At 48.5% G+C, this 26768-nt stretch overlaps 1 protein-coding gene across 2 annotated transcripts; it reads left to right on the plus strand.

Moving 5' to 3' along the window:
* The first annotated feature begins 150 nt into the window (after positions 1-150).
* SREBF2 (sterol regulatory element binding transcription factor 2) lies at positions 151-26352 on the plus strand. 2 transcript variants are annotated; one of them, XM_074902587.1, is made up of 19 exons: positions 151-368; positions 4968-5354; positions 6239-6420; positions 7634-7779; positions 9659-9881; positions 11018-11132; positions 11336-11517; positions 12300-12492; positions 13487-13668; positions 14351-14624; positions 15520-15689; positions 15906-16074; positions 16645-16765; positions 18529-18638; positions 19949-20081; positions 20638-20806; positions 21998-22183; positions 23088-23199; positions 23869-26352. In XM_074902587.1, exons 1-19 carry the CDS (start codon positions 287-289, stop codon positions 24087-24089), a joined length of 3357 nt encoding a protein of 1118 aa, XP_074758688.1. In that variant the 5' UTR covers positions 151-286; the 3' UTR covers positions 24090-26352. The 2 variants fall into 2 exon arrangements, with proteins under 2 accessions (XP_074758688.1, XP_074758687.1); XM_074902586.1 differs by having other exon boundaries at positions 7634-7774; positions 9660-9881.
* Positions 26353-26768: the final 416 nt, after the last annotated feature.

The following is a 26768-nucleotide window of genomic DNA, read 5'->3' on the forward strand; positions in this document are numbered from 1 at the left end:
CTATGCTAATCGCAGCTGCTGATCGCTGACGCGCCATCACACCACGCGCCGCCGCGGCCGCCGATTGGCCGGCGGCGACCTGGTCTCATTGACAACAAACCGCGGGGGGCGCGCGCTCCTCTGCCGGGGCGGCGGGCAGGTGGGGGCGGGGCCACCGGCCGGTCCGGGGCGGCCCAAGATGGCGCGGGGTCGGCGGCGCTCGCCGGCACCCTCCGCTTGAGCGCCCGGGGCGGTGGCGGCGGGGGTTCATGCGCCGGTGCGCCCGGCCACGGCGGGCCCCTGCGCGATGGAGGGCGGCGAGCTGGGCGTGGAGAACATGGAGAGCCTGACCGAGCTGGGCGACGAGCTCACCCTAGGCGACATCGACGGTGGGCGCCGCGGGAAGGGAAGGTGTGGGGAGGCGGCGCGCGTGGGCTCTCCCACGCGGGGTGGGGGGAGCTCTCGTACCTCCGCGGCGGTCCGGGGTTGCTGGTGCCGCCCAAGGGGATGGGGGGGGATCTTGGATCTCGCTGCGTGGGGTGTTGCGCCCCCCCCCCAGCCACACACCCCGAGTGGAAAGTGGAAGCGCGGGGCGGCCGCCCCGGCTTGGCTTAGCTGCGTGGGGTGCGCTTCCCACGCGGTGTGGGCTTCCAGCGGGACGCATGTGTGTGCGAGCGGGGAATCCCCCGTGCCAGGTGGGTAGAGGCGGGGGTGCGGGGCGCGTCCACCGGGCAGCGCTCGCCTGGCGAGCGGCCACGCGTGTCCCCTCGCGAGGCGCGGGCAGCCGATGGCCAGCTCCGCCTGGCGAGCGCTTTTGAGCCACTTTCATGGGGTTGACCCACGCCGGAGGGCCTCGAGGAAGTAATCGCAAAAAGTAGTGGGGAAGTGTGGGGGTCCGAGCCCCCGCGCCTTTCCTCCCACCTGTGGCCGCTGCCGGCACGGGAGAGGGTTGGAGAAATCACCTTGCCGCCCCCCTCCTGCCTGAGACCCACGGGGTAAACGGTGCTGCCCGGGGTTCCCCTCGTGTTTGTTCGCAGCTCTCTTAAAGTCTGTGCTGAGTGACTGCCAGAGCTGTGCCGCCATGAGTGCCTGTGGGAGAGGGCTGTGCCTCCTCACCCTCTTTCACTGAAACAGGTGTAACTGCTTAAATCCCCCTTTTTTCCCCCCCGTGTCATCTTAAAACTTCACCGCATCAGCGGCAGAACTCAGACCCACGAGAAAATCAATCCCCATTTTCCACCGAAGTGCAGCAAAATGAAGCGTCTGCGTATCAATACCTTATTTAGTCAAACAGCTCCTGAACACCAATTAAAAATATATTTAAAATGTAATTTCTCGATGAGCTCTCTGCTGTAGGCTGGAGATAGGGCCCTGGCTCAGCTTCCTTGCTCTGTTCAGCTGTAATCCCAAACAGAGCTCGGTTTTGGGGGGGATGATGTCTAAAGCGTCCTTGTTTAGCGGTTAGGACATAAACTTAAAAGCACTTGTATAATTTTATAATTGTGATTGATTTGCAGTGTAGGTAGGGGCAAAATATATACCCCTCTTTTTTTCTTTATTATATGTAAAAGAAGAACGTACCTTATGAGGATATAAGGGGCTTAGTTATCACTTGAAAAGTTGATGGTGCAAATGGAAGGTGGTGTTTGCTCTTGTTTAAGCACCATTAAGAAACCATTAAGTAGTGATTTCTCGGAATCCATATGGAAACAGGGACTAATTCCAATGAACCCAGAGCCAGCTCTGAACTGTGGTGTGCCTGGGTAGGTGTGATTCAGAGCGATGAGTAACTTAGGAGAAAGAGCTTCAGCTTCCTCCCCGGCTCCCAGGGTGGATTTTCCAGGGTAGAATGGGGGGAGGTATATAACAATCCTGCTTTTTTGTGCTCTGACATGGATTCATCTTGGGATTTGAAATTCTGCAAGGGTTTTGATTTGGTCTGTAAGGCTCCTTGTCAGCGGATCTCGGTGGTTCTCTCCTCTTTAGGCTGAGGGACCCCCATGGCCTGCTGCATGGCTTTGGATTTTCTGTAGTAGAGAAGGAAGGACACTGGTCCGTCAGGCAGATGCACTGATTGCTCTGGGATGCCAGTGCTCACCGGGGTCTTGCTCCAGGTTGGGGGTTCCCGGTGCTGAGCTAAAAGCATGTGGCTCTACCTCCTGCCCCAGCGTGAGCTCCTCTGCCAGCCGCAGACACCTCCCTTGCTGGCATGGCAGCACCAGGTAACGCAGGAGAGCGAGGTCTGAGCTGGTCGTGGGTGTGAACCATGCCTGGGTTTGGGGCAGAGGGGGTGTTTCTGTCGAGGTGGGATCTCCGCCACTTTCTGTTTCTCAAACCACAGCATCTCCAGGAGTGTGAGGGAGAGCAGCCCCTTTGCAGGCTCTGAGCCGTCACCAGGGAGAGGCAGCTAGAGACCAGCCCTTGCCTTTCTGCCAGGGACTCAGGCGCTGGGCTAATACAAGCAGCAGAAGTCCTCAGTGGGCTTGGTTTCATAATAACTTGTTGACTTTTTTTAGCCTTGGGCTGGGCTGAGATAGTTTTCTGCAAAAACATCTCACCTTGTGTTAGAGACAGACCTCTTCGGCACTGGGTGATCTGGTGACGATGGGTTTATCACTGCAAGCTGTCCTCCAAAAGCACCCAAGCCTTCTAACAGTCAGTGTAGACACTCACTCTGTTCTCTGTGTAGGCGAAGGTGTTTTAAAAGGGAGGGATTTGGATTTTGGATGTTGCTGTTTCTACTGCTTTTTTTATTTTCCTCATGTGGCTGTTAGGAAAGCTTTTAGGCACTTTAGAAGAGACGGGTTTGATCTCCTGGCAGTCTAATTTTGAAAAATCAATCATTAGACTTTCTGCATTTATTGAAAGTTAAGTCTATGATAAAGATGTGATTTAACTTGTGAGAGCAAGAGTATTTTTTTAATAAGATATTAAATCTGTGTTCTTTAAAATACAGTATGTGAAATATGGCTCTTCCAGAGCAAATCTTGTCAGATTTATGTTTATTCCCCATTTGCATTAGTGCTGTCTGATAGTGAAATAGCAGTGCCATCAAATGAAGAGCTAGAGGAGCATGTAGTTGGGATTATCAAGTTTATAGTGTTGGTGGTTATTTGGGATGGTATTAGCTGCAGTCAGTTGGAGGGTGAAAAGCTGATTAATATCCATCTAGATGTTATGCAGAAGTGTTAATCTTTAAACAGCTCTCCTTGCTCTGGTAATGTTTTGTGAAAGTTTACTGAGGCATTGCATTAAAAAAAATATCTTTCATTCATCTAGTTAAAAGCAGAGACAAAGGTTTGGTCCGGCTGGTCTCTGACGGTGGCCACTGCTCCATGCTGGGGGGAACCATGCATCCACACTTCACGTCAGGTTATAAATAGGTCAGGAGGATACATCTCCCAAGCTCCTACATTCAACAGACTTGAATTCTTAAGAGCAATGGTCGTGATGAATGCTTAAATGTGTGTGAGGGTGTGGAGAGATTGCTGTCAGAAGGGAAGAAGAGTAGTATCTTAGAAATATGACCAAATATGTTTTTTGAGGAAGCAAGAAGCTTGGAGGATGATCCCTTTGCTCTGTCCCAGGAGTGTCAGACAAATTAATTGGATAACATGTGGGTGGCATTTCAGAGAAGGAAATTAATAGCCCTCTTACTGCTGGGACAACTTCCACGGAAACATTTTGTGAAAAGGTGGCTTCTTCGAACCCCCTTCATAAACCAGAGCAGCAATGTCCTTTGGATTTGTGGATGAGAAAGCTCCTGGTGTAAGGACCCCTTTGTCATATTTTTTCCTATGAATCAGAAATCTATTTTCTACTTTCTAACCTGAATGTATTATTTAGTTATAAAACCTCTGTTATGTTTGTGGGTCCCCTCCCTTTTTTCCTACTTCCAAAAAAAAAAAAAACCCCCGACTTTCAGAAAGTTGTGGAAGAGCCAGTGCAGCATGGGCAGATCCTGGGGTGGGGAAGGATATGTGACTCCTCACGCCACCACCCACACACAGATCGGGGGAAGCATTCAGGTAGCTTAAGGTGTGTAATTGAATTAAATGGTATTAGACGGAGTGAAGAGGGAGCTTTACTTAAGAACAGTGATCTCTTGGTTGTGAAATTTTTTTCCTCTGTGGGGGAGAGCTATAGCATTGCAGTAGGAGCCTCTTGATGTGGGCTGATAAAATCCTGGAGAAGGTGGGATGGAGAGAAATTGCTGTGCAGTGATTGCAGGCAGGGGAAAACTAGGAAAAAAAACCCCAAAACAAAACAGAAGAAGTTATTCTGGTGGTTTAAACACATGCATTGATTTCTCCTGCTACAGTTCTATAAAGTGTTGTTTCCTTTAGTGTTTTTTTTTCCCAATTTCTCGCATGATTGAAAGTAAAACAAAGTTAAGATGACTTCTTATTCCATTTCTTCGTTTTCCAGATACTCAGTGGGGCATGAGGAATAGGGGCCTTAAAAGCACCTTAAAAGTTAAGTGGGAGAGCGTGTAGGATAGTGTGCTGGAATTGCGGAGGTGTTGGTTTCTTCCTTTTGCAAGGATTTGACAGGAGCAGTGACAGAATAAGACTCATAATATTTTAGATATATTAGACTAAATTCTAGTCTGTGCTTGGATCCTGTAGTCTGGAAAAGTGTCGTAGGAGAGTCCTGCCTTTCCCGCTGCACAGCGGCAGCAGTGCCTTGCTGCTGGCCACCTCTTTGTTTCTCTGTGGAGATGTTAGGTTGGTGCAATATGTTCTCTGGAGGTTTTGAAGAACCCTGAGCTCCCTTCTGTGCATGCACACCAGCATTCAAATCCTGACATAATGGCAAATGTCAAAGTGCATGGGCAATAAAATAGCACTGGATCACAGAATCGTCTAGGTTGGAAAAGACTTTGAAGATCATCCAGTCCAACCATCAACCCAACATTAAACAGTTCCCAACTACACCATATCCCTCAGCGCTAAGTTGACCCTAACGCATTTTCTTCTGTTTTACAGAGATGCTGCAGTTTGTCAGTAACCAGGCTGGGGACTTTCCAGATCTGTTTTCAGATCATTTGTGTGGCAACTTCCAGGGCAGCGGCAGCAGTGGCAGCAGTGGTGGGACCCTGGAGCCGCAGTTGCAGCGGCCGTACAGCCAGGTGCAGCTCCAGCCTTTCCCGCCACCCCCTGCCTCCCCTCAGCTCCAGAGCCTGCCGGTCAAAGCGGCGCAGGCAACACCTCCGGCCCCTCCGCGGTCGGCCCCTCTCCTACAGCGCCGCCCCCCACTCCAGCCTCAGCTCCAGCAGCAGGCCGTGATGATTACACCGACGTTCAGCTCTGCTCCCCAGACCAGGATTATCCAGCAGCCGGTGATCTACCAGAACGCGGCTACGAGTTTCCAAGGTACCGGTTGAGGTGCTCAGGCTATGGGTGTGCCTGGTGCACTCACAGTAAGCGGTGTCAGTGTTCAGACTCCAAAAGCATCCTCGGCCATGACAAGCCTGATGATCTTTTGCTTGCGGTGCTGCCTGTGGGGCATCCCTTCTCCTGCCTATGTGGCTTTGGAGTTGGGAGAGCATGAGAAACTGTCACAAATGAGACCTTGTGCGAACTCTTGAGATAGTTATCTTCTTGCTGCTCTGTCATGGACTTCTCTCCTGTGGCTCTTGGGAGGCCTGAGAAAAGTATGTCTAAAAAATGGTTGTTGGCAAGCCTGTCGTCCCACTTACTAGGGACAGTAGGCAGATCCAGTCCTGAAGCTCAGGTCTGCCTCATGTGACAGTCTGAAATGAAGGCACATTTTAACTACCAAACTCTATAGTGCAGTACTTGCATTGAGCAGAGACGCTTGTAGGGATATTTAGGAATGACCGGATCATCCTTTGTGGATGCCAGTTGTCTTGATCCTCTTCAGCAGGCGTTGATTCTTTATGTGATAAATAGTATCCTATGGTTCACCAAGATCAGTAGGAGTGGGCAAGTGCTGGTTGGATGTACTGCATAATGTTACTGAAGTAATGACCGGTGCTATCAGACCAAAGGTTTTTGATTTTATTTTCTCTTAGCTGATCCTCTGTGCCTCCTGGAAAGCTGCTATTCTAGGTGCAGTGTCCTCTTTGAAGAGGCACCAAAGGAGCTGGAAGCTTCCCAATGTGTGGGATGTGTTAAATGAATGCTGCCTACCAAGGAGCTCTGGAAAGAAGAGGAGTGAAGCTAGGAGCATTTGCAGGCTCCAGAACAGAGATCTGTGTCTCTGGACTGTTCCTGACATCTCTTCTGCTTTTCAGTTCTCCAGCCTCAAGTCCAGAGCCTGGTTACATCCTCCCAGGTTCAGCCAGTTACCATCCAGCAGCAAGTGCAGACTGTGCAGGCCCAGCGAGTGCTAACGCAGGCTGCCAACGGCACCATCCAGACGTTAACGCCAGCTACGGTCCAGACGGTTGCTGCACCACAGGTCCAGCAAGTTCCAGTAAGTAAAAATGCAGAGTGATGCAGGGATCCAGCAGAAGAAGAAATTGCTTTTGCAGGTCTGATCCCCTGGCTTGCTAGGGAAAAGGTGGCAAAGCTTGTAGGGCTGGTGGTCCTGGCTACGGTTGCTTTTGCACAGACTTCTTTTGTGCGAGAGGTATTTCTAGCCAGCCTGTGTTCCAGAATCACTTTATGCGTGTCATGAGTGAGAGTCACTGTTGCGAGCTGTGATGTGACTTCAAGTAGTGGGCAACGTTCAGAAACCGTTTTCACTAAAACACCCGCATAACTAAAGTTGGTCTGAAATATTATTTTTAATTTAGTGCTGCCAAACCGGATGGGAAACCTTACTTGAACAAGCATTCTTTGACTTTTGCCTGCTTCCTTGCAAGTCCACCACCTCTACCATGTCTTATGAGGGCTGTGTGATACCAGATTTTTTTTTTTCCAACTGTTCTGCTATAGTTCCTTCGATCTTTTTGCTGCTACGAAGTCACGTGATTTTAAAACCTACACAAGAGTGAAAAGATCTTGTGTCTTTGTATTAGATAAAAGTGTTTATGGCTAGGGGACTGTCTCAATATGACAGAGTTGCTCTGGTACAGTTGTACTGTGCCATCTATGGTGTTCTCTGCATTTGAGAGTCAACAAGGTATTTGAAAAAATAAGAGCAAGCTGTGTTATGGCAAAATAACTTACAGTTGGTGTTAGTCTGTTTGATATTCATGGTTATTTGTATTATTCATGGATATTCATATTTCTTTCAGTGAAATTGGAGGGGAGGGAAGCTACTACAGGTGTTTGCCAAAGCAGGCTGTCCTAGCCATGTTAGACTCTGAGTACTCAACCAGTTATTGTAGAGAGCTAATTATAGATGTAGCTGGAGAGCAGAAGGGAGCTTTTCCATCAGCTCTTTTGTGTTTTTACATGCTCATTTACTTCTGGTGACTGGTTTGAAAACCAATGTCTTGGTGTTCCCTTCGCTCCCCTCCCTCCAGAGTTGTTCAGACTGTCTCATGGTCAGAGTTTGCATCAGGGGCCAACAAAAAACATCCAGCTGATGCAGGGTGCAAGGTGAAAGAAATACTTGCCCTTGTTTCTGCCAACCACTGAGATAAAAAGTTACAACTCTGCATCGCTTGATTTCTGGCTACTGAGATCAGCAGAGAAATATGTGCCTACTCTCCCTTCACCCATAACTCTTTTCAACCTAGGTTCTGGTCCAACCTCAGATCATAAAAACGGACTCCCTTGTCTTGACAACCCTGAAAGCAGATGGTAATCCCGTTATGGCTGCAGTACAGAACCCAGCGCTGACAGCACTCACTGCTCCCATTCAGACCACAGCTCTGCAGGTACCATGTGGATGTTCTCCTTCTCTGTCCTCACTGATGTCCTTTCCCCATTATGCAAGGAAGAGATTTGGGCCTTAGTATTTTGCAGTGGTGCAAACAGGAGGGTTTTTGAGGGCTGCCCTAAACACGTCCAGAGTGAGTAATACTCTACTTCTGCCAAGGCTAAGCACACAGATTTTACTTTTTTGGCAGCCTCCCACATGGCTAGTAAGCAAAGACCAAGGGCACGTTTCTGTTTACCTTTTTCTGGCGTTACAAGGAGAGGAGTATGACCTAAAAATTCCAACCAGTTTTTAACCTCTAAAAGATACTTGAAACTGAAATCAAACTCAGTCCCAATACCTGTGGAACTGTCTTTTCCCTCCCCGTAATGTCTAATAGCAGTATGTTGAATGTGAAAACTAATTAAGTTACTTTTCAGAGGGCATTTGCAGTGAGGATTCAGTATAATCATTGGAGATGGCAGCTGTGCTTCATGGCCTCCACTTCTTATCAACTCTGAGAAACTTTTGCCCCCAAAGACGCATTTATTATGATCTCTTACTTTCTGAACAGACATCTGTAGACATGGCACTTAGAGACATGGTTTAGTGGTAGATTTGGTTCCAAACAGATCTCTGTTCAAATACTTACTGGGGGAGATAAACTTGCAAGTCTAGACTTAATTTGACTTCTTTTGCACAGGACAGTAAGCTTCTTATATACTTGTTAACAGCCAAGCTAAAATCTTCAACCTGATTGCTTTTAGATGACATTTTCATACTGAGATGAGGCTTACATGATTGTGTCTGTCTGAGAAAAAATCTGTAAAGCATTTTGAACACATTCAAATTTTGTGGAAATTAGCCAAGGAAAAATGTAGGACTTAAGTTCACTTATTTGTCAAGTTCCAGCTTGAAATGAAACGAGGTTCATTTCTAATATCCCAGGTAGAAGATGTATTTCAGAGTTGAAATTGTTCCTGAAGTTGCTCGTGGCTAGATTATTCTCGTTTGTGTTAGTCTGTCTTTTGACAGAAATAACTCTTCCTCTCCATAACCACTTCCCCGATCCTTGGTGTACTTTAGAGAACACATGTACCCTTCTCAGTCTTGTTTTGCTGGGTTAAGCAGCCTAAATTTTCCTTACTCCAACTGTCCTAGAAGCCCCTCTGTGCAACTGTTCTGGTGGGATTCATCATCTTTTATTGCAGAGTACATACTGCTTTTGTTTGGTGTAGATGGTCTGTACTACATCTAGATGTCCAAGTTTGAGCTTTTCATGCCAGTGTATGCCACTCATTGCCTTAGTTCCTCATCTTAAGGCCTTTTTTTGTAGCTTATGGATCTATTTTTTTCAATTTAATCAAATTCACATCAACTTCATTGCTCAAGCCAAGGTTTATTTTTTCAAAGTCAGGTCCTTTCTGCCACTGCTGTTACCAGTTTGGAAGTAGCATTGCCTGTTGCTGATTTGATGACTTTATTTGCCCACATAAAAGATGGATGTGGACATTTGGGGTGTAAGAATTACAGAAGCAAGGAGGAGCCTTGGTCTCTTTCTCTATTTAGTGGATGAACAGAGCATGGTACTGGTGGAACAGCGTTGATGCCCTTGGAGAACAAGAGATGGTACTGGTGGAACAGCGTTGATGCCCTTGGAGAACAAGAGATGTTCTTACTCCACAGTGACCAGTGTTGCAGGCAGAGTGGCAGATTTTTCCTGTGCTGCTGTGCCCATGTTCGTGCCAGCTCAGAAGATGTGAGGAAGTTGTCGTATCTCTTCTTTTCTGAGCTGTACAAACTTTTCCTGATTCTTCTTTTCTTTAATCCTTTTTCTTTTACCATTATAAACATTACTGAATTGGCCGATTGCTCATGACACTTGTTACGCATGGTCTTTTTAGACTCTCGTTGGGAGCAATGGGACCATTTTGACAACAATGCCAGTGATGGTGGGACAAGAAAAGGTGCCTATAAAACAAGTTCCTGGGGGTGTCAAGCAACCAGAGCCACCTAAAGAAGGAGAGAGGAGAACAACTCACAACATTATTGAAAAGCGGTACCGGTCATCCATAAATGACAAGATCATTGAGCTGAAGGACCTTGTCATGGGGACAGATGCCAAGGTAAAGATGTGGAATAAGAGCAAATCTAGTGTCATAAATACTTTGTCTTCACATGCTTGTTGCTCTACCAAATGAAGCAGTTGGGTACATATGACTGTTAGTAGCACGCACACATGTATTGGGGTAAGACTGGTGAGAAACACTTGGCGATGGAAGGGTTGATAATTGTATTCAGGAACGGTCACCTGTAAAATGTTTATTTCACTATGCTAGTGGTACTGTTTCTTGAAATAAGCTATACCTTATGTGTTTGTTCTTACATTAGGTCTAACTTAAATGGGCCCTCTAGGTAGAATATCTAAGTAGATGTTTTGATAACTCTGCCAAACCAGAGCTTGCTTTAAATTAAGCTTGCTTTTCTGTGTGACTGCAGCAGGGATGAGAGTTTACAGAGCTTTGGAATTTGTTTCCTTCAGATAGAGTTGTAAAAACTCCTGATTCCTCAAATATTAGAAGCTTTCTTGCACCATGTGCAAGAAATGTCTGTTCACTTTACTGCATGTTGACAGAGCACAGAGTAGTAGTCTTGATACCTTGCGTGGTCTCTGTACAAATACGTGCGCTAATGAAGTCACCTCCTGTTCCTGGGTGGAATTGGAAGCTTATGTTTTAAAATGTTGGTAATGTGCAATGGCTTCATAGTACTTTGGGCTTGTGTTTACAAGCTAAATTTGTCCACTGCTGCTGGAAGCAAGTATTTTCATGGGGATGGCCAAGGGAGTGAGACAAGGAGACAACCACTTGTCTCAGAATTAAACAGTGAACAATGGTTGACAGCAGCTTGTTTCATCCCAGAAGAGAGCCACTTCATTTCAAAATTATGGTACTTTCAAAGGACTTTTTCTGGCTGAAACCTAGATGTGAAGTCTATTGTGATTTGGATGTTAATCTGTTTCCATTGTACTATTTTTATAAGATCTTTGAGACACCTCAGCCCTTGTGTGTCTTTCAAAGTCTGATACCTTGCCCACAAACTGTGCCCTGCTATTAGTTTCTTTGCAGCTGCTGAGTGGTCCTTTACACCCTTTTCTTTCTGTCACCGCATGATGCCAAGTGTGGTGGTATCCCTACAAGCAAGGGTGACCCTTTGACACTCTTCATCTAAACTGCTTCCTGTATGTCTTAATTCCTGGCAGATGCACAAGTCTGGAGTCTTGAGAAAAGCCATTGATTACATTAAGTACCTACAGCAGGCCAACCATAAGTTGAGACAGGAGAACATGGTTCTGAAGCTGGCTAACCAAAAAAACAGTAAGTTGGGGGGGGGTGGGGGTGGGGTGTGTGTGAGGGACAGTCAGCATGAATGTAGGATGCCTCTTGCAGTTTTCTTATCCTTGTCAGATAACATGCGTGTTGCATTGGTAGTGGCCAGTGTTACTCCAGGTGACAGAGCCAATCTGAGCAACACTGACAGGGTACAGAAATGTGTACATAATGCACTCTGATTCTTGCAGAGCTGTTGAAGGGCATTGACCTAAGCAGTCTGGTTGACAATGATGTGGATCTGAAGATAGACGACTTCAACCAGAATGTGCTGCTGATGTCTCCTCCAGCCTCTGACTCAGGATCCCAGGCTGGCTTCTCTCCATATTCCATTGATTCAGAGCCCGGAAGCCCACTCCTTGATGATGCCAAGGTATTTGTGTCTTCAGCTGTCAAATTCAAGGCACATACTTAAGGGGTGTATAAGGGCCAGAACTTAAATTCTCCTAATTCTCAAGAGTGGAACCAGCAGACACCTGGCAAGCAGATCTGTAGGGGTCAGAGATCCTCTGTAAGGATGAGGAAGGTGCATGGGTGTGTTTTATCTTTTCTTAAATGACTGAGACTACTCCCTGAGCTGTATTATTGGAGCTATACCTTAGCTGCTAGAACTGTACTTAGCCTTCAGCCCCTGTAGAGTCTCTGTGGACTGACAGTGCATGACCCAAAGAGCCCATGGCTTTCCAGGGATATATATGTCCAGTGAATAAAGCAGAACTTGGAAATGGATGATGACATCAGTTGTGGTTAATGAGACTCTAAGTAACCACAGTAACAGAAAGTGGTTAGCTGTCTTTGACTGACAGGTTTGTTTTGTGGATATCACAGAAGTGGTGGGTCTTCTGGGAGATCCCCAAAAGAGTAAGGGCAGCAAAGGTTAATCCTAGCCTAAACCAGAGATCCAGTTAATGATAACTGAGATGACTGGGAGCAGAAGGAAGGTGAAGGCACTCAAATACTTCAGCCTTATCTTATTAAGCTAGGGGAGCCTTCACTGGAGTTCTTTCTGATCGTGATCTTAAAAGCAAGTGTTAAAACATGTTCTGTTTCTCCTTCTTACCTACCCCTCCCTTGGAATAAGCATTTTTTGTTCCACAGAATGGAAAGCAGTTTTTTCCTTCTCTTAGTTTTCTCTCCACTCCTATTCCTTTGAAGGTTAAAGATGAGCCTGACTCTCCTCCTGTAGCCCTTGGTATGGTGGATCGCTCTCGAATACTCCTCTGTGCTCTCACATTCCTTTGCCTTTCCTTCAATCCTCTGACATCCCTCCTGGACGCCCGAGGAGCTGCAGAGTCTGACAGCCTGGTGCGCCACGGCTCTGGCAGGAATGTGCTGACCATTGAGTCAGGTAACAAACTAGAATAGTTTGGATCACAGAAAGTGGCCAGGCTTACATGGTCTCCTTAAAGACCATCTCCAGCTGTGGCGGCTGTAGGTCACGAGGTGGACTGTCGGTGTGATTCAGTAGGGTGTTTTGTGTATTCAGGGAGTTGTATGACCTTTGTTTAATGCTTGGGGAGGGGTGATAACTGCAGGGCTGGGCATGGGAGGAGAGCCAGCCAAGAGCGCTTGGACATGGTTCCAGTTTGCATTTGTATCCAGTGTTCTTCTTGCACAAAACCAACTGTTCCTCAGTGTGGTGAGGCAGATGGGGCACCTGTTTGTTGCCCAGCAGCCTGGGCTCTCCAGATAGACCCTTGAAAAGTAGTTCAGGGTAAAGGGCGTCCTCCTGTCCTCCCCAGTCTTTGAGGCATGTTCATCTTATATTTGTTTTTAAGGTAACGGACTGATTTTTGTAACTTAATAATAAAGTTGTAGGCAAAGAATTACTTCACAAACACTGTTGCTGTATGGTCTTGCAACTGTCTTGTTCAATACGCTTATTCCATAATATTCATAGTTTAGAGTACAGCAGCTTAGGGGAGGGCAGAGGATTCTCTTGGCATGCTGTCATTTCCCTGACTGGTAAATACACTTCCTCGGTGTCGCTTTGTAAACTTAATTAAAACTAGAAAATGACACTGAAGTATTGAGTACCCATGGGTGTGTCTGATAGAAAAATCAGAATACAAGGTACTCCAGGAAAACTAAGTGCTGACTCAGTTTTTTTATGAACCAGTCTTGTAAAAATAACTATTTTTGTTTAGTTGGGAATGTTGTGGCTTGGAGTTTGGATGAAGGGCTGTTGATACAGGTGTTTCCTGATTAAATGCAGTCTGCAAAAATTGATACCACATGTGGCAAGCATAGCAGGACATCCTTCTGGGTCTGTGCTCATCCTGTTGCTAGGCTTTCAGTGTCCAGATTAACTTTTAACTTTCCTTTTGGGATGTCCATTGCAGATGCAGGTGGTTGGTTTGGCTGGATGATGCCCACGCTGATCCTGTGGCTCGTGAATGGAGTGATTGTACTGAGCGTGTTCATAAAGCTCCTTGTGCATGGAGAGCCAGTGACCCGGCTGCACTCAAGGTCATCGGTCACATTCTGGAGGCATCGTAAGCAAGCAGACCTGGATTTGGCACGGGTAAAGTTGACTTGTTGTTTTGCGCCAAACACATCTTCTAGGAAGGGATGTGGGTAAATGTGGCCTAGTGAGGCAGTGGCTTGGCACTTGCAAGAGCATGGTGTTCCTTGAGTGGATTATTCTGTCTGGTTTCAGAGGAGCTGGTGCTAGGTTGTCTTGGGTGGATTGCCATCCTCCCTCAGTCTAAACTAGCAAGACATAGACATCAGCATTGAAAGAGGCTCCTAACTTCTGCTCTTGTTCCTTGCTGCTGCATCTTGTAGCAATCTTTGGCGGCAAGGTCTTGGTTTTTGTCCAGAATCTGTCCTCTGCTGTGTGTGTTTGTCTACTGTCCTCCAGCCTCTTGGAATTCTTCTGAATTGTTGAGGCAGCATTTGACTTTTGATATGGGGACCCTGAAACTTCCATGTGGTTTTAGAAGGCAGGAACCTTCTTTCACCTAGTGCCAATGTGTTTTGCAGGCAGTGCTGGATCAGAGCCATGTGTGGAAAGATATGTGTAGGGCCAGATTTGAAGCTGGTGTAAATTGCCTTCGTGTTTACTAGGACTGTGTTGACTTCCCTCAGCTAAAGATCTTGTCTTAGCTTGCGCATCAGTTTGTCTTGCTCGATGCCGAGGAGGTCCCGAAGTGTCTCTCTGATGGTGCTTCCAGTTGTTGAACTTTTTGTCCTGTTACTTGCAGGGGGATTTTGCTGCAGCTGCATCAAACCTGCAGACTTGCCTGTCGGTACTTGGCCGAGCACTGCCAGCTTCCCGCCTGGACTTGGCCTGCAGCCTGTCCTGGAACGTGATCCGCTATAGCCTGCAGAAACTGGCGCTGGTGCGGTGGCTACTGAAGAGGACTTCTCATCAGTGGCGGGCCAGGGAGGCTACTGCAGGCTTTGAGGATGAGGCCAAGACCAGTGCTCGGGATGCAGCTCTAGCATATCACAAGCTCCATCAGCTCCACATAACAGGTAGGAGCAGAGGTGGCAGATCTGCTGTGCTTGTTTTGCCAAATGAGGTGGCTCAGATCTGATCCTGGGGGACACAGAGAGAGCACTACAGCCTCCTTCCTCTGGGAGGGCTGCTGCTGGAAATCAGCTCAGCAGATTTCAGAAGCCACTTACTGAAACACAGGCTCATGCAATAGGAGAGCTCTGTAAGAATGGCCAAAGCAACAGCAGTATCTCAAGTTATATGTTCCTGAGTCTGCAGAGGTGGCTGAGAATCTTTCCCAAGCAGCAGTTCATTGAGTCCAGTCACTTTTTGCTGCTATTAAGGGCTTGTTTCATCTCTGCCACTTGGGAACTTGATGTGGCAGCCAAGACTGGGGGTAATTGCTGGAAGAATATAAATTTCCAGAGCTGTGTAGAGTGCAGATTGCCAGTTGGTGTTGATATTCTTTCAAAACCTGGGTGTGTGCGCATGTACTAAGGAAGTGCTTGAATGTTCCTTGTGAATGGTTGTTTTTGCCATTTCCTTGGCAAACCGATTTTCAATATTAATAGGCTCCCAGCACATCAGAAATCCAAGCTGAACTTCCTTCTGCCTAATCATGCTGTGTGAATTGCAGACATGCAGATAGGCATAAGTGTAGGTACAGGTGTGGACTGCAAATGAGTTCAGTTTAAGATAGTGATTAATAGAGTGAGACAAAATTTGCTGCTGATTTTATTCTAACTTGTTTAGCTATTCACAGCTTTCTTGCAGAAGCAAAACTGTGCATGCCAACCTTGGTGTCTGTGGAGGAAAGATTTGGTTATGGTTGTACTGTTGCCTGGCAAAGTAGGCCCTGCAAGTCATGGTAGTATTTAGTAGCTGGTACTACTGCATTAAAAGTTAACACTTTTCCTTTCCCTTCTGCTGCAGGTAAACTTCCCTCCAGCTCAGCTTACTCAGGCTTGCACATGGCCCTGTGTGCTGTGAATCTGGCCGAGTGCGCAGAAGAAAAGATCCCACCCAGCACAATGGCAGAAATCCACCTCACAGCTGCAGTTGGCTTGAAAACCCGCTGTGGAGGAAAACTTGGCTTCCTAGCGGTGAGTTCGTTGTCTCCTCTCCCTTCACACCTCCAAGCAGAGCTCTGGGAAGGCCTGCAAGCTGACATTGCTGTAGCTCAGGGCATCTGGTAGCACTACAATTAAAATATAGCCTGCAATTGTGATATGAACTGTAATTATGGTATGACATTTGTTCTCGGTGGTGTGTCTCTTTCCCTGGATGCTGTTCTTAATCTTAGCCTCTTCTTTCCTCAGAGCTACTTTCTAAGCCAGGCTCAAAGCCTGTGCAGCTCAGAGAGGAGTGCCATTCCTGACTCGTTGCGTTGGCTGTGCCATCCCCTAGGACAGAAGTTTTTTGTGGAGCGCAGCTGGACGGTGAAGTCTGCTGCAAAGGAGAGCCTGTACTGCACCCAAAGGAATCCTGGTGAGAGCCACTGGTGTCCTGAGTGCATGGCCTCCCACTGCTTCAAGCATGGGAGTCTCTCCAGCTCTGGGACAAAAGTGGGTGTCTTGTTTGAGAATGTGCTCTTGTATGACTGCATGTGGTCTTGATGGGCAAGAGGAGCTGTGGAGCTGAGACATGTTTCCTCCACCTGCAGGAGCTGGCTTTCTTCCCTTTGTATACTGTGTTCTGTCATCCCGCTTGTGTCCTTCACGTGCTGGCACACAACCTGGATGTGGCCCTGAATGCCTGGGGGGTGACTTTGGTGTGACCAAGGTTTATCCTCTGCAGAGCAGTGTCATCACTCTTTTGCTGAGTGGCTGAAGTGCCAGAGAGATGTTTGGCCAAGGGCTGCAGCTTTATAAATGGAAATGGATTAAAGGCTTAAAAAGACCCTGAAAACTTAGTCTTTAGAAATCTTAGCATGAATTCCTCAAGAGTTTCCCTCTACTGCTCTTCCTTTTGCACCTACATTTTGATGCTTTTTGTATCAGGAGGTGGCTATCACCATATGCAAGTGAAACAGTTTGGGGTTTTTTTATTCTTCTCTAGCGGATCCTATTGCACAAGTTCATCAGGCGTTTTGTGAGAACCTGCTAGAGCGAGCAGTGGATTCACTTGTGAAGCCTCAGACTAGGAAAGAGATATCAGGACAAGAGGAGGAGGAGCCATGGTAAGTTTTGAGTGCCATGCTGGGGACTGCTTACCGCAGCTGCAGGCTCTGAGGCAGAGCTCATTAGCAGTTGATTGAGCACTCTGGGGAAAATTGAGTGGTTAGTCCTAATTAAAGACTTGAAATGGCCATGTAAGTCTGACCACCACAGCTTATTAAAAGGGTGAGCTCTGCCCTTTTGTCTTAAAACCTCCGAAATCAAAGGTGAACCCGGGCGTGGTAAGGATTTCTGGTATTGGCTCACATAGTACTGGTTGATTCCTGGACGGGATGGATGGCACTTCCTCTGCTGTGGCAAAGTTTAATGTTCAGGAGCACTAAAATTAGTGTGCGTCTACCACTTGTATACACCAGAACATATGTCCAGGGCTCTACGAGTGTGAAAGTCTGGCATGTCAGTGACCCCACCAGCCTGCTACATTATGCATGAGTGTTCTCCTAACTGAAGTGCCACATTTACCAGCAGTGAAAAATCAAACTGACATGTGGTCAGAGAGGGAGAGATGATGTTGGCTGAAATTGTCATTGCTTCTAAGCTCTCTGACCAAATGAAAGGGACCAATAGGTGAGAATCGGAGCAGCTTTTTCTACTGGAACATGTCCAGCTCTTTCCTGGGCTCCATGGGAAGTGGAGCCTCAGCCTTTGCCAGTGATTCTGCACTGTTTCTAGCTGGTCTCCAGAAATGCTGGTGCCAGGCAAATGCTATGTAAATATGTGGGAAGCTCGGTAAAGATCCTGTCCCCAAAAAGTGTGGGTAAAAGCTGAAATGAGAAGATAACCTGGTTTTCCCTACCTTTGTAGGGAAAATATTGCACATTTAGCTTTTTTTTCCAATCTTATATCTGTTTTCTAGCATTGTTGCAGAGAACAAGCAGCATTTCAGTCTGCTTGCACAATACAAACGCTTGTAACCAGAGGCTGCTGTTGATGATGAAAGAAGGAAGCAGGATTGGTATAAGTGAGGTGGATTGTCAGTATACTTGCAGGAGTCTTGTCTCCTTTTAGGAAGACCTAGCTTTATTGAATCAGCAAGCCTTTTTGTCCCCCTCTAGGGGTAGGAGCTCAAGATCTTCCTCTGTGGCATGTTCCAGGAAATTAGACTGTTGATCCATATGCTACTTTCTCTGACCAGTGCTATGAAGATGTTGTCACTTGCATTCATATTTACATATATGCAAACAGTCACTTTCAGAAGTGTAGTTCAGCCTGTCTTGGAGGCAGTGATTGAAAAGGAGCCTGTAATCAACTCGTAACATATGTCATGTCTGTCAGCAGATTCAGGACACTGGAGGGGGTGCTGGTGGCTTCTGTTTAGTATTTGTAGGATTTGGGTTGCTGATACAGATCCTCTCTCACTTCAAATATGTATTACATGCTTTAAGCTGCTTCTTAGTCCCTTCCATGAGAGTGATACCACCTTTAAGGACTTGAGTACAGCCTGCTCCCCTGTCCCTTAACTGAAGAGCAAATGTCCATGGCACACAGTCCACAGTAAGTTCCAGCATCTCTGTAGCTGAGGTGAGAGCCCTGGGGTTGACTCCACTTCTGCGCTGCTCTCCTTGCACAGGGAAATGTAAGGCTACTTCTCGCTATCTTTAGGGAGGTCTCTTCAGTGTTGTGTTACTTACAGAGCTTGAACTTTTTGCAGGCTTAGTGGGTCAACACTGTTTAAAACTGCCTTGTGACTGATGAGAAACACCTTCAGGCTTTGGTATCTCCTGTTTGACAGCATAGCAAAGGTCTGCCTTGCTTCTCGTTTCAGCGAGTTCTCCGGTGCCATGGAGTACCTGAAATTGCTCAACTCTTTCTTGGACTCAATGGGAAGTGGAGCCCCACCCTTTGCCAGCAGTTCCGTGCTCAAGTCTGCCCTGGGTAAGTCCAACAGAACTGAAGCTCTCCCAGCTGCAGGAACTACTGCTGACATGTCTTCCCCCTCTGCCCCGCTACCTGTCAAACTCCAGGCAAGGAGAAATGCAGTCCTGGGAGTGGGACTTGGTTGCTGAGGAGCAGCACACTGCAATGTGGTGTGGCAGCTCAGACTGGAAGAGGGTGATTGGGAAGGCTTGTACGTTTGGCTGTGTTGCTGTACCACTGGGTGCCCAGGTGGGACTGCTGATGTTTGTATTACTGGCTATGTTCCAAGCTGAATCCCGTGCCCTCACTGAAAGCTTTCTCCTGGCAATGCAAAGTGAGAGGAAGGGTGTAACATATAAACAAACATAGCAGTGTTGCAGTTGAGGTACAGGAAGGGTTTTTTTCCATTTAATTACCTATTGGACCAAATACAGGTTGACTTCACTTTCACAGCAGCTGTCATGTATATTCCTCAATCTCCAGAGACCTGCAGTCCCTGCTGTAGGCAAGCTTTGAGCATGCATTGGGAGGTGCTTGGTTTGATACCTTGGTGTATATTTAGTATGACGATGAGAGCTGTAGACTCCCCCGAGCGGTGTGCTCATCGGCTTGGCTGGTAGTAGGCTGCTGGAGTATTTGTCTTGCTGTTGGTACAGTTAGCACCTGGCTCACTGGGATGCTGCTGGAGCTTTAGACACAGATTTAACTGTGCTGTACCTAAAATGTGTAGAGCAAACACAGAAGGAAAACTAGATATTTCTTTTTCTAGGAAATTTTTCTGGTATGAAGGGAAGTCAGTGTTTGGGTCAACATTGTCATGAAATTTCAAAGCAGGTCAGAGTAGCAGAGCATATGTCCTTTGGTCCTAGGTAGGCTTTGGGAAGTTTTTGGGGGGATGTTAAATAATGGGGGTTATTATATAGGGAACCTGAATTACTGGCTTGATGGTGATTAGTGCCAAGGCATGGTATATAGGAATGGAGTTGTTGTTTTGGGGTGGTGAGTGGAGATCCTTGTTGGGAAGGAAGTCAACAGGTTTCTAGACAGGTAGACGGAGTAAATTCTTGTTGATGAGATATAAACTACATCCAGAACTCTGCTTGGAATCAGATTAGACTGTTTGCCTGCTACTAAGTTCCTTTATGTTCTTGCAGCACATTTCAGTGTTTACCCAGATGGCTGCATTCCAGTGGGATCAGTTTGGGCTCATTAGCATCTCTCTTGGGGGAAGGCACTGGCAAGGGCATGTGACCCCTGCCTGCTTCTCCACAAGTGGTAAGGAGCCGGGTATCCTCTCCTGGGCTGCAGCTTATGATTCTGTTTCACAGGCCCCGACGTGGTGTGCAGATGGTGGTCAGCAGCAGTGGCTATGGCAATCGGTTGGCTCAGAGGGAACGATGCAGCTGTGAGGTCTCATTTTGCAGAAGTGGAGCGCATGCCAAAATCCCTGGAGATGTCAGAGTACGTAGACCTCGCACAACTTTCAGACCCTGCTCCTTCTAAACAAGGTGGCTCTTCCCCTGATGCTGTTCTGTAGGGCTACCCCTACCTGTGCTCTGGAGTTGCATGCCTCTTGTGCTCTGGGACGCAGTAACACAACATGAGAATGTGCTCAGCAGTTCATGTGTAGGTCAGGGCTTGAAGACTGGTATTAGAACTGTGGACTGGAGGTATCAGAATTACTTCTTCAGGGTTGTCTTTTGGCTTTGTTCTAATTGCACAGCTTCCTGCCTGCCAAAGTCAAACAACAAAACTCACACACTGATGGAAAGGCTGGTGTCCCCATCTTGGTTCTTTTGCACTAAAGCACCTTTGCCAGTTTCCTTCCATTTCTCTGTGCAGTCTGTGTAGGTGAGAAACAATTTCCATCTTCTGTCTAAGAGATGATGATATCTCTGCTCGCAAGGATGGGAGGGTGAAAGCTGATGCTGGTTGCTGCTTGAGCTCAGCTCCTGGGGCTGCCCTGTGACAGCATGACATGGTACCACTTGAAAGCAGTGTGCTCTTTCTCTTTCAGGAATGCCCTGGTGAAAGCCACCTTCTATGTGTGTAAAGCCATGCAGGCCTCATTGTCTGGGAAGGCAGATGGACAGCAGAGCTCCCTGGGTCACTGTGAGAGGGCCAGCAGTCATTTATGGAACAGCCTCAACATGAGCAGTGGCGGCTCTAGCACCATCCTCAACAACGTAAGAGTTATAAGCCCCTGGATAATACATGGTCTGTCTTGGTTGTAAGGTTGGTCTTGCTGCAAGTGTATCACTTCTGTGTTACACTGTTGTATCTGCGTTCTCTATATCCATCCTGTGTCTCATGGGAGTAGAGGGGAAACTTCCTCCCTTTCCTTGCAGAGGGCACTGACATCTTTTTGCCTCTGCTTTATGGAGGAGCAGAGCTGCAAGTACAACGTTGTCTCCCTGGGCATGGTCTCAGATAGCCGAGCTCTCGCTCTTCTCCTGCCAGTAGATGTCACCCCTTTCTGGTGCTTTGACCGCTTTGGATTTGGCCCGTGGGAAGCATCCATCTCCTTTCCTCCAAATGAAGTTGCTGACACCTGTAAAGCAGGACCTCATTAAGTCAAATATACTCTGTTTCAGGCAGCACTCACGAGTGTTTGAACCCTCCTCCGCAAAAGTGGGACTGTGCCATGCTATTCCTTAGTTTGTGTGGGGTTTGCTTCTCTTCTTTCCAGGTTTACCTAAAGCTGGATCTTCTCTTCGTGGCATATGGGACACAGTTCTGATCCCTTCTGTCGCTCCTGGGTGGCAGCTGTAGTGCATTGTAGTTGCATTGCATGTTGTGGCAGTAACTGTGCAATGTTTCTGCAGTGCAGTACAGAGGCACTCTCCACTTTGACAGTGCAGATAAGAGTCCCCTGAGAGCAACCGGGACAGCGAGTGATGCTAGGGGGCAGCAGCAGATGGGGAAAAGGGATTTGAGCAGCCACTGTGGGCTGTGTCAAGACTGCCTTTGTTGTCTCTCCAGGTAGCAAGGCTGTGTTTGCTGTTTCCCTCTAGTTAGTATCACCATTTGGGCAGAAAAGCCTTTGCAGAAGGCTGGGGCATTGCTGGTGGAATATCCCCATGGCACATCTTGTCTGAAGTGGGGTTGGGGTCAGCCTTGCCAGAGGTGTTGGCCCTCCTGGAGGGGACAGCAGCTCCTTGGGCACAGCCTGGCACTTGGGCAGAAGGCAGAGTCCTGCTCCCTTTGGTGCATTGTGGTAGGATGACTTGGCTGGGAGGGCTGGGGAACTCCCCCAGGGGTCAGGAGGTGCTGCGGCCACCTTCCCATGGGCTGTATCAGCAACTGTGTAGCAAATGGCACCCATCTGATGGCTTGTGTTAATAAGCACGTGTGCCCGGATACCCTGGCTCTTGCAGATGATCCAGCTGCTGGCCTGTGACTTGCTGCTCTCTCTCCGCACCAGCCTGTGGCAGAAGCAGGCGAACGCCAGCCAGGCCCTGGGTGAGACCTACCACGCCTCAGCCCCTGAGCTGACGGGCTTCCAGCGTGACCTCGGCAGTCTGCGCAAGCTGGCCCACGGCTTCAGGCCTGCCTATCGCAAGGTGACGGCTTGCTTTCCCTGTCTGCTCTGCCTTCCAGCTTAGCTGTAGTCTTTCCTGGGGGGATGATGGGAAAGCTGCAGCACTTGGAAATGTGGAGGGTGTGTGGACTTGAGCAGTTTGGACACCTGGGGTAGGGTGGTCTGCCACCAGCAGCCTCCGTACTTTTATTTGGTGGGTGATAAAGGGCCTCCCATGGGAGTCTGGTGCATGTGGGGAGGTGTCCACCTTAGTTTCTTACCTAGAAAACCATCAGCACGGTGGTATTGCCAAGCAAATACCATGGCATCCTGTCCCTTAACATGGCTTCAGACCTCATCAGTCCCTCCAGGTAGTGTGCAAGGAGGGCCATGTTGGCCCTGTGGGTAGCTGCGGTGTCAGATGCCTTCTGCACCTGTAGAGCACCAGCTGCTTCTCTGGGGGTTTTCCCCTCATTCTGTTGTTTAGTCTGTCTAGTTCTAAGTCTCTATAGAGGAGATGTAGTCTTAGACTTGGACAAGAGAGTTGTCTTGGTATTGTCCAGCTCTCGATTTCAAAGTCTGATGCTGTTATCAGAGCACTGCCCTAGCAGCCTGGGGTGAGATGCCTGCCTAGGCCACAGTGCTAGGGCTTGTTCTCCCATTTTCTACCCTGTTCGTTGCTCTTGTTCCTCTCCCTTTCCAGGCCACTCAGTTATGTGTCAAAAGCTTTTTCCCCCTCTCTTCACGGTTGCCCTGACCTGCGAATTTCCCAGAGACAGGTGGGAAGATCAGGGAGCTGTGGGGAAGTGGGTCTCTTCTTGTCAAGGTGTCAGCACTCCGCTCTCAAAATGTGGTGGCTGAGGGATGATGTGAGTTCAGCTGCAGCATCACCCCTATGGCAGCCTGCCTCTCATCCTCCCCCCCAACAATCCTGCCTTCCCTTCCAGGTCTTCCTCCATGAGGCCACCGTGCGCCTGATGGCAGGTGCCAGCCCTACCCGCACCCACCAGCTGCTAGAGCACAGTTTGAGACGACGCACACCCCAGAGCAGCAAGCAAGGTCAGCCCTGGGGCCCAGGCAGCAACCCACTACCTGTGGGGCTGGGGAGGGGCAGTGCTTGGGCAAGGTGGGGGGGCGTAGCAGCAACCTGCAGCCTCTTCCCCATGTCTGAGGCTCAGGATAACAAGCTCCTGTCAGCCTATGGCTCACAGTGATGCTTCTGCCACGCTCTCTACAAGCTGGCTAACGTGAGCTGCCAGACCTGGGCTGGAGGTGTTGGCAAACAGGCTGGAAAACATTTGCCTTGATGCAGCCACGCGTGCACAAAACTTGGCAGGCTGGAGTTTGGGGTGGTCGGTGCAGAAGAATGCCAGGAATCCTGAAGGGGAGTGCCAAGAGATGTGGTGCTGGTTATAAAATCTCTTGGGTGTTTAAGGAACTGGGCAAGATGTGTGTGCTGGGATGAGCCCTAGGAAGTGAAGTGAAAGGGACTGTCTTTGTAGAAGACAGGATTGCCAGTCCCTGCCTGACTCCAGCTCAGACTGTTCTCTGCTAGCCTAAAGCAGCTGCTTCGGTGTCCACAGGGTGTCCCCCACAGGGCACCCTCCCAGATGTGAGATGCCAGCCAGTAATGCCGGTGCTCACTGGTGCCAGTCAAGAGCCTGCATGGCAGGGTTTTGTCACGCAGGTGGAAGCTCCATCGTGAGCTTTCTTTCTCTTTACCTGTAGGTGAACTGGACACGCTGCCAGGCCAGAGGGAGCGAGCCACAGCCATCCTGTTGGCCTGCCGCCACCTCCCCCTCTCCTTCCTCTCCTCCCCAGGCCAGCGAGCGGTCCTGCTGGCTGAGGCCGCCCGCACCCTGGAGAAGGTGGGGGACAAGCGCTCCTGCAACGACTGCCAGCAGATGATCGTCAAGCTGAGCGGGGGCACGGCCATCGCTGCCTCCTAACGCTGGCATGGGGCCACCTTGCGCGAAGACAGCCTGGTCGACTGTCAGCGTGGACTTCCTTTCTGGAGCTTAAAATAAAAAAGTGCTAGGTTAGGGCTGTGCCGATGGGATCGTGATGGGTGGGAAAGGGAGGGAGGGTTTTGTTTTGGTTTGTTTTTTACTTTGCCCCAGGTTTAGTTTTATTAGCCCCCTTGCTTGTTCTCAGGCACTGCAGCAGGAATCTGTCTAGTTGTGGTTTTCACGACCATGCCTGGGGCCGTTGGGAAGCGCTGCCCCAACCCAGGGCAGGAGCCCACAAGCCCAAGGGATAGAGAAGTGGCACATCCTGTGTCTGTCCTCAGGGGCATCTTGTTCCCTTCCTGAACACTTCAGTGGAAAGAAACCTTTGGGGAGGGTAGAGGAACCCCGCGGGGCTGCTGGTTTCTGGGGCTGTTCTGAGAGAGAGGGGGAAGGCACCAACTTTCCTTGAGCTGTGTGTCAGGAAACTGAAGCCCCTTAGACCCAACTTACAGAGGTGCTCTGGAAGTATCACTTGGGGCCAGTACTGCCTGACAAATTTCTCTACAGTTTTTATACAGGTTTTTTTTATAGGAGTGTTTGTGGCTTTACAAAAACATAGGGAATGATGCAGCAGATTTCCCTTCTCTGCTTCACGTGTCTCCTTCCTGTGATAGCTGCCTCTGTTTTTTGGCAGGAGGCTGGGTTTGTGGCAGTCTGCAACAGGCAGAGCCTTGTAGAAGTCTGGGGCATCCCTAGTCTTCTGGTGCTGGGTGGCAGCAGAGTTGGACGTGCAGCGCCCTGCATTCGGCGTGAAGAGTGAATGCTGCTCTGGTGCCTTTTTGTTGATGCAGAAACAATTTTTAGAAACAGAGGTTTTTTTAATTTTACTGAACTCCCAATCCTAGAACTTCAGGTGTTTCTCCTTCTGTTAAACTGCTCAACAGCTGCTGAAGTCCTGCAGGGACTGGGAGGCACTGGTTCAGGGTGTGTCTCCCAGCTCTGTTACAATTGCTCTTCAGAGCAGTTTGTCTTGCAGGTGTTGAATCACATGTCACTTTTCAGGAGGGGAAGACGGACTGGGGACAGGGAGGGAACGGTTTGCCCTCTTTCTCTCTGCCTTTCTTGTTGCATCTCTCCAAAGAAGTGCAATGTGGTTTCCCTCTCACATGTGCAAATGTGGAAACCAGCCATTGACAGACGGGCATCACTGTTTGCACCAGTGTGTGCTCAGTGTCACTGGCTGGAGGCACTTAAACAGGGCAGCAGCCCAACCTCATCCTGTCCCAGTCAGGCCCGTACAGCCCGATTCGTCCTGCAAAATCAGAACTTGAGCTGTCTTGCAAGAAGCTTCTACATGTATCCAGCTTCTGCAGAGGGGCATGAGAGCTTGAGCTGCTTCCAGAATGAGGGGAAAAAGATGGGGGCTTGTCTCAGTTTGCATGGGGTCTTCTGGCATCAGGGAGGTTGTGTTTCCAATCAGTGTAGGGGTTTCTCTGGCAGACATTTCTGCTTTGAGCTGGTATCCTAAGTGTGCAGAACAACTCGGGTTTGGGTGGGTTTTGATGCCTGTTTGAAGCTTCCTAGCCTATTTAGTGATCCTATTTTGGAGGGTGGATCACCTTGTCCTACTTTTTCTTCTCTTAAGTGGCTCTCACACTGTGTTTCCTAAAATACAGAAGCCCCTTACCTGTGGCAACCTCAGAGTTACTTCACATTTTCCCAGATTTGCGTCCAGCATGTGGGAAGTTTTGTGCTTTAGTAAGAGGAAGCGAGACTTCTGGAACACTGAGATGCTGTGGCTTCACTTTGTCAGTGGAGGTGGACTGAGTCCTGGGGGGTGGGCTGCAGGGAGTACTGGCTGGGCTGGGCTGGGGATGGGAGGCTGCTGGGCTGAAACCCTGGTAGCTAATGGCATGATCCATGGAGAGTCTTAGCACCTGCTAGTAGTTCTCTCCCCTCCAGGCCAAGGGATCTTTGCCCTGTTTTTTCTATACTGTTCATAATTTGCTGCCCATCTGTCCGTACAACTTTTTTTATATGTGTGTATATATACTGTAACTTTGTTTGCGGGTGGGAGGAAATTGTTTTATGGATTATTTGAAGAAAGTCTATTTATCCACATGGAGTTCGGAGTAGGGATGCTTTGTGAAACGAGGTGCAACTGGTGGTGGGGAGGTTCCCCAGGGAACATATCTGCTGTCTGAAAACCCTGTTCCAGGGCTCCTGAGCATCTGTTACTTAATAAAGGCGAACGTTACCACCACCTCCCGCTTGCCCTCTTTCTCTTGGCCTTTTTCATCCCACCCAGCAGTTGCCTGTAAGCATAGGTGAGCCTGAAACAGAGACATCCAACTGCACAAGTGCCTTGGGAAGCTGTCACTCCTTTGTCTGGAAAATGGAGCTGTATGGCTTGCAATGAGATGATCCCTTGGTGGAGCAAGTGTGGTGTCTCTGTGCTCCTTTGGAAGCAACCCAAGAGGCTGAGGGCTTGAGCAGAGCCAAACGAGGCAGAGCTCGAGCCAGAAGCCTGCAATTTTAGGAGCATCTATATAGGAGGAAAGCTTTTACCTGACCTTGCTTGGAACAATGTCCTTTTGCTCCATCTCTTCATTTCTCTGCTTCCCCCTGGTAAAACTGTCAGAACCATTAAACTTCAGACAGAGATCTGTTTGCTTTTCA

The sequence above is a fragment of the Athene noctua genome, chromosome 3, assembly GCF_965140245.1.
Source record: "Athene noctua chromosome 3, bAthNoc1.hap1.1, whole genome shotgun sequence".
NCBI classification, from domain to species: Eukaryota; Metazoa; Chordata; class Aves; order Strigiformes; family Strigidae; genus Athene; species Athene noctua.

Bases quoted from the DNA above. Each gene is read 5' to 3' on its own strand.
- SREBF2 (XM_074902587.1), top strand. From the start codon at position 287: ATGGAGGGCGGCGAGCTGGGCGTGGAGAACATGGAGAGCCTGACCGAG. The intron at 16,075-16,644 runs GTGAGAGCCACT...ATTCTTCTCTAG, and splicing joins CTGCACCCAAAGGAATCCTG to CGGATCCTATTGCACAAGTT. The intron at 18,639-19,948 runs GTAAGTCCAACA...TCTGTTTCACAG, and splicing joins CGTGCTCAAGTCTGCCCTGG to GCCCCGACGTGGTGTGCAGA.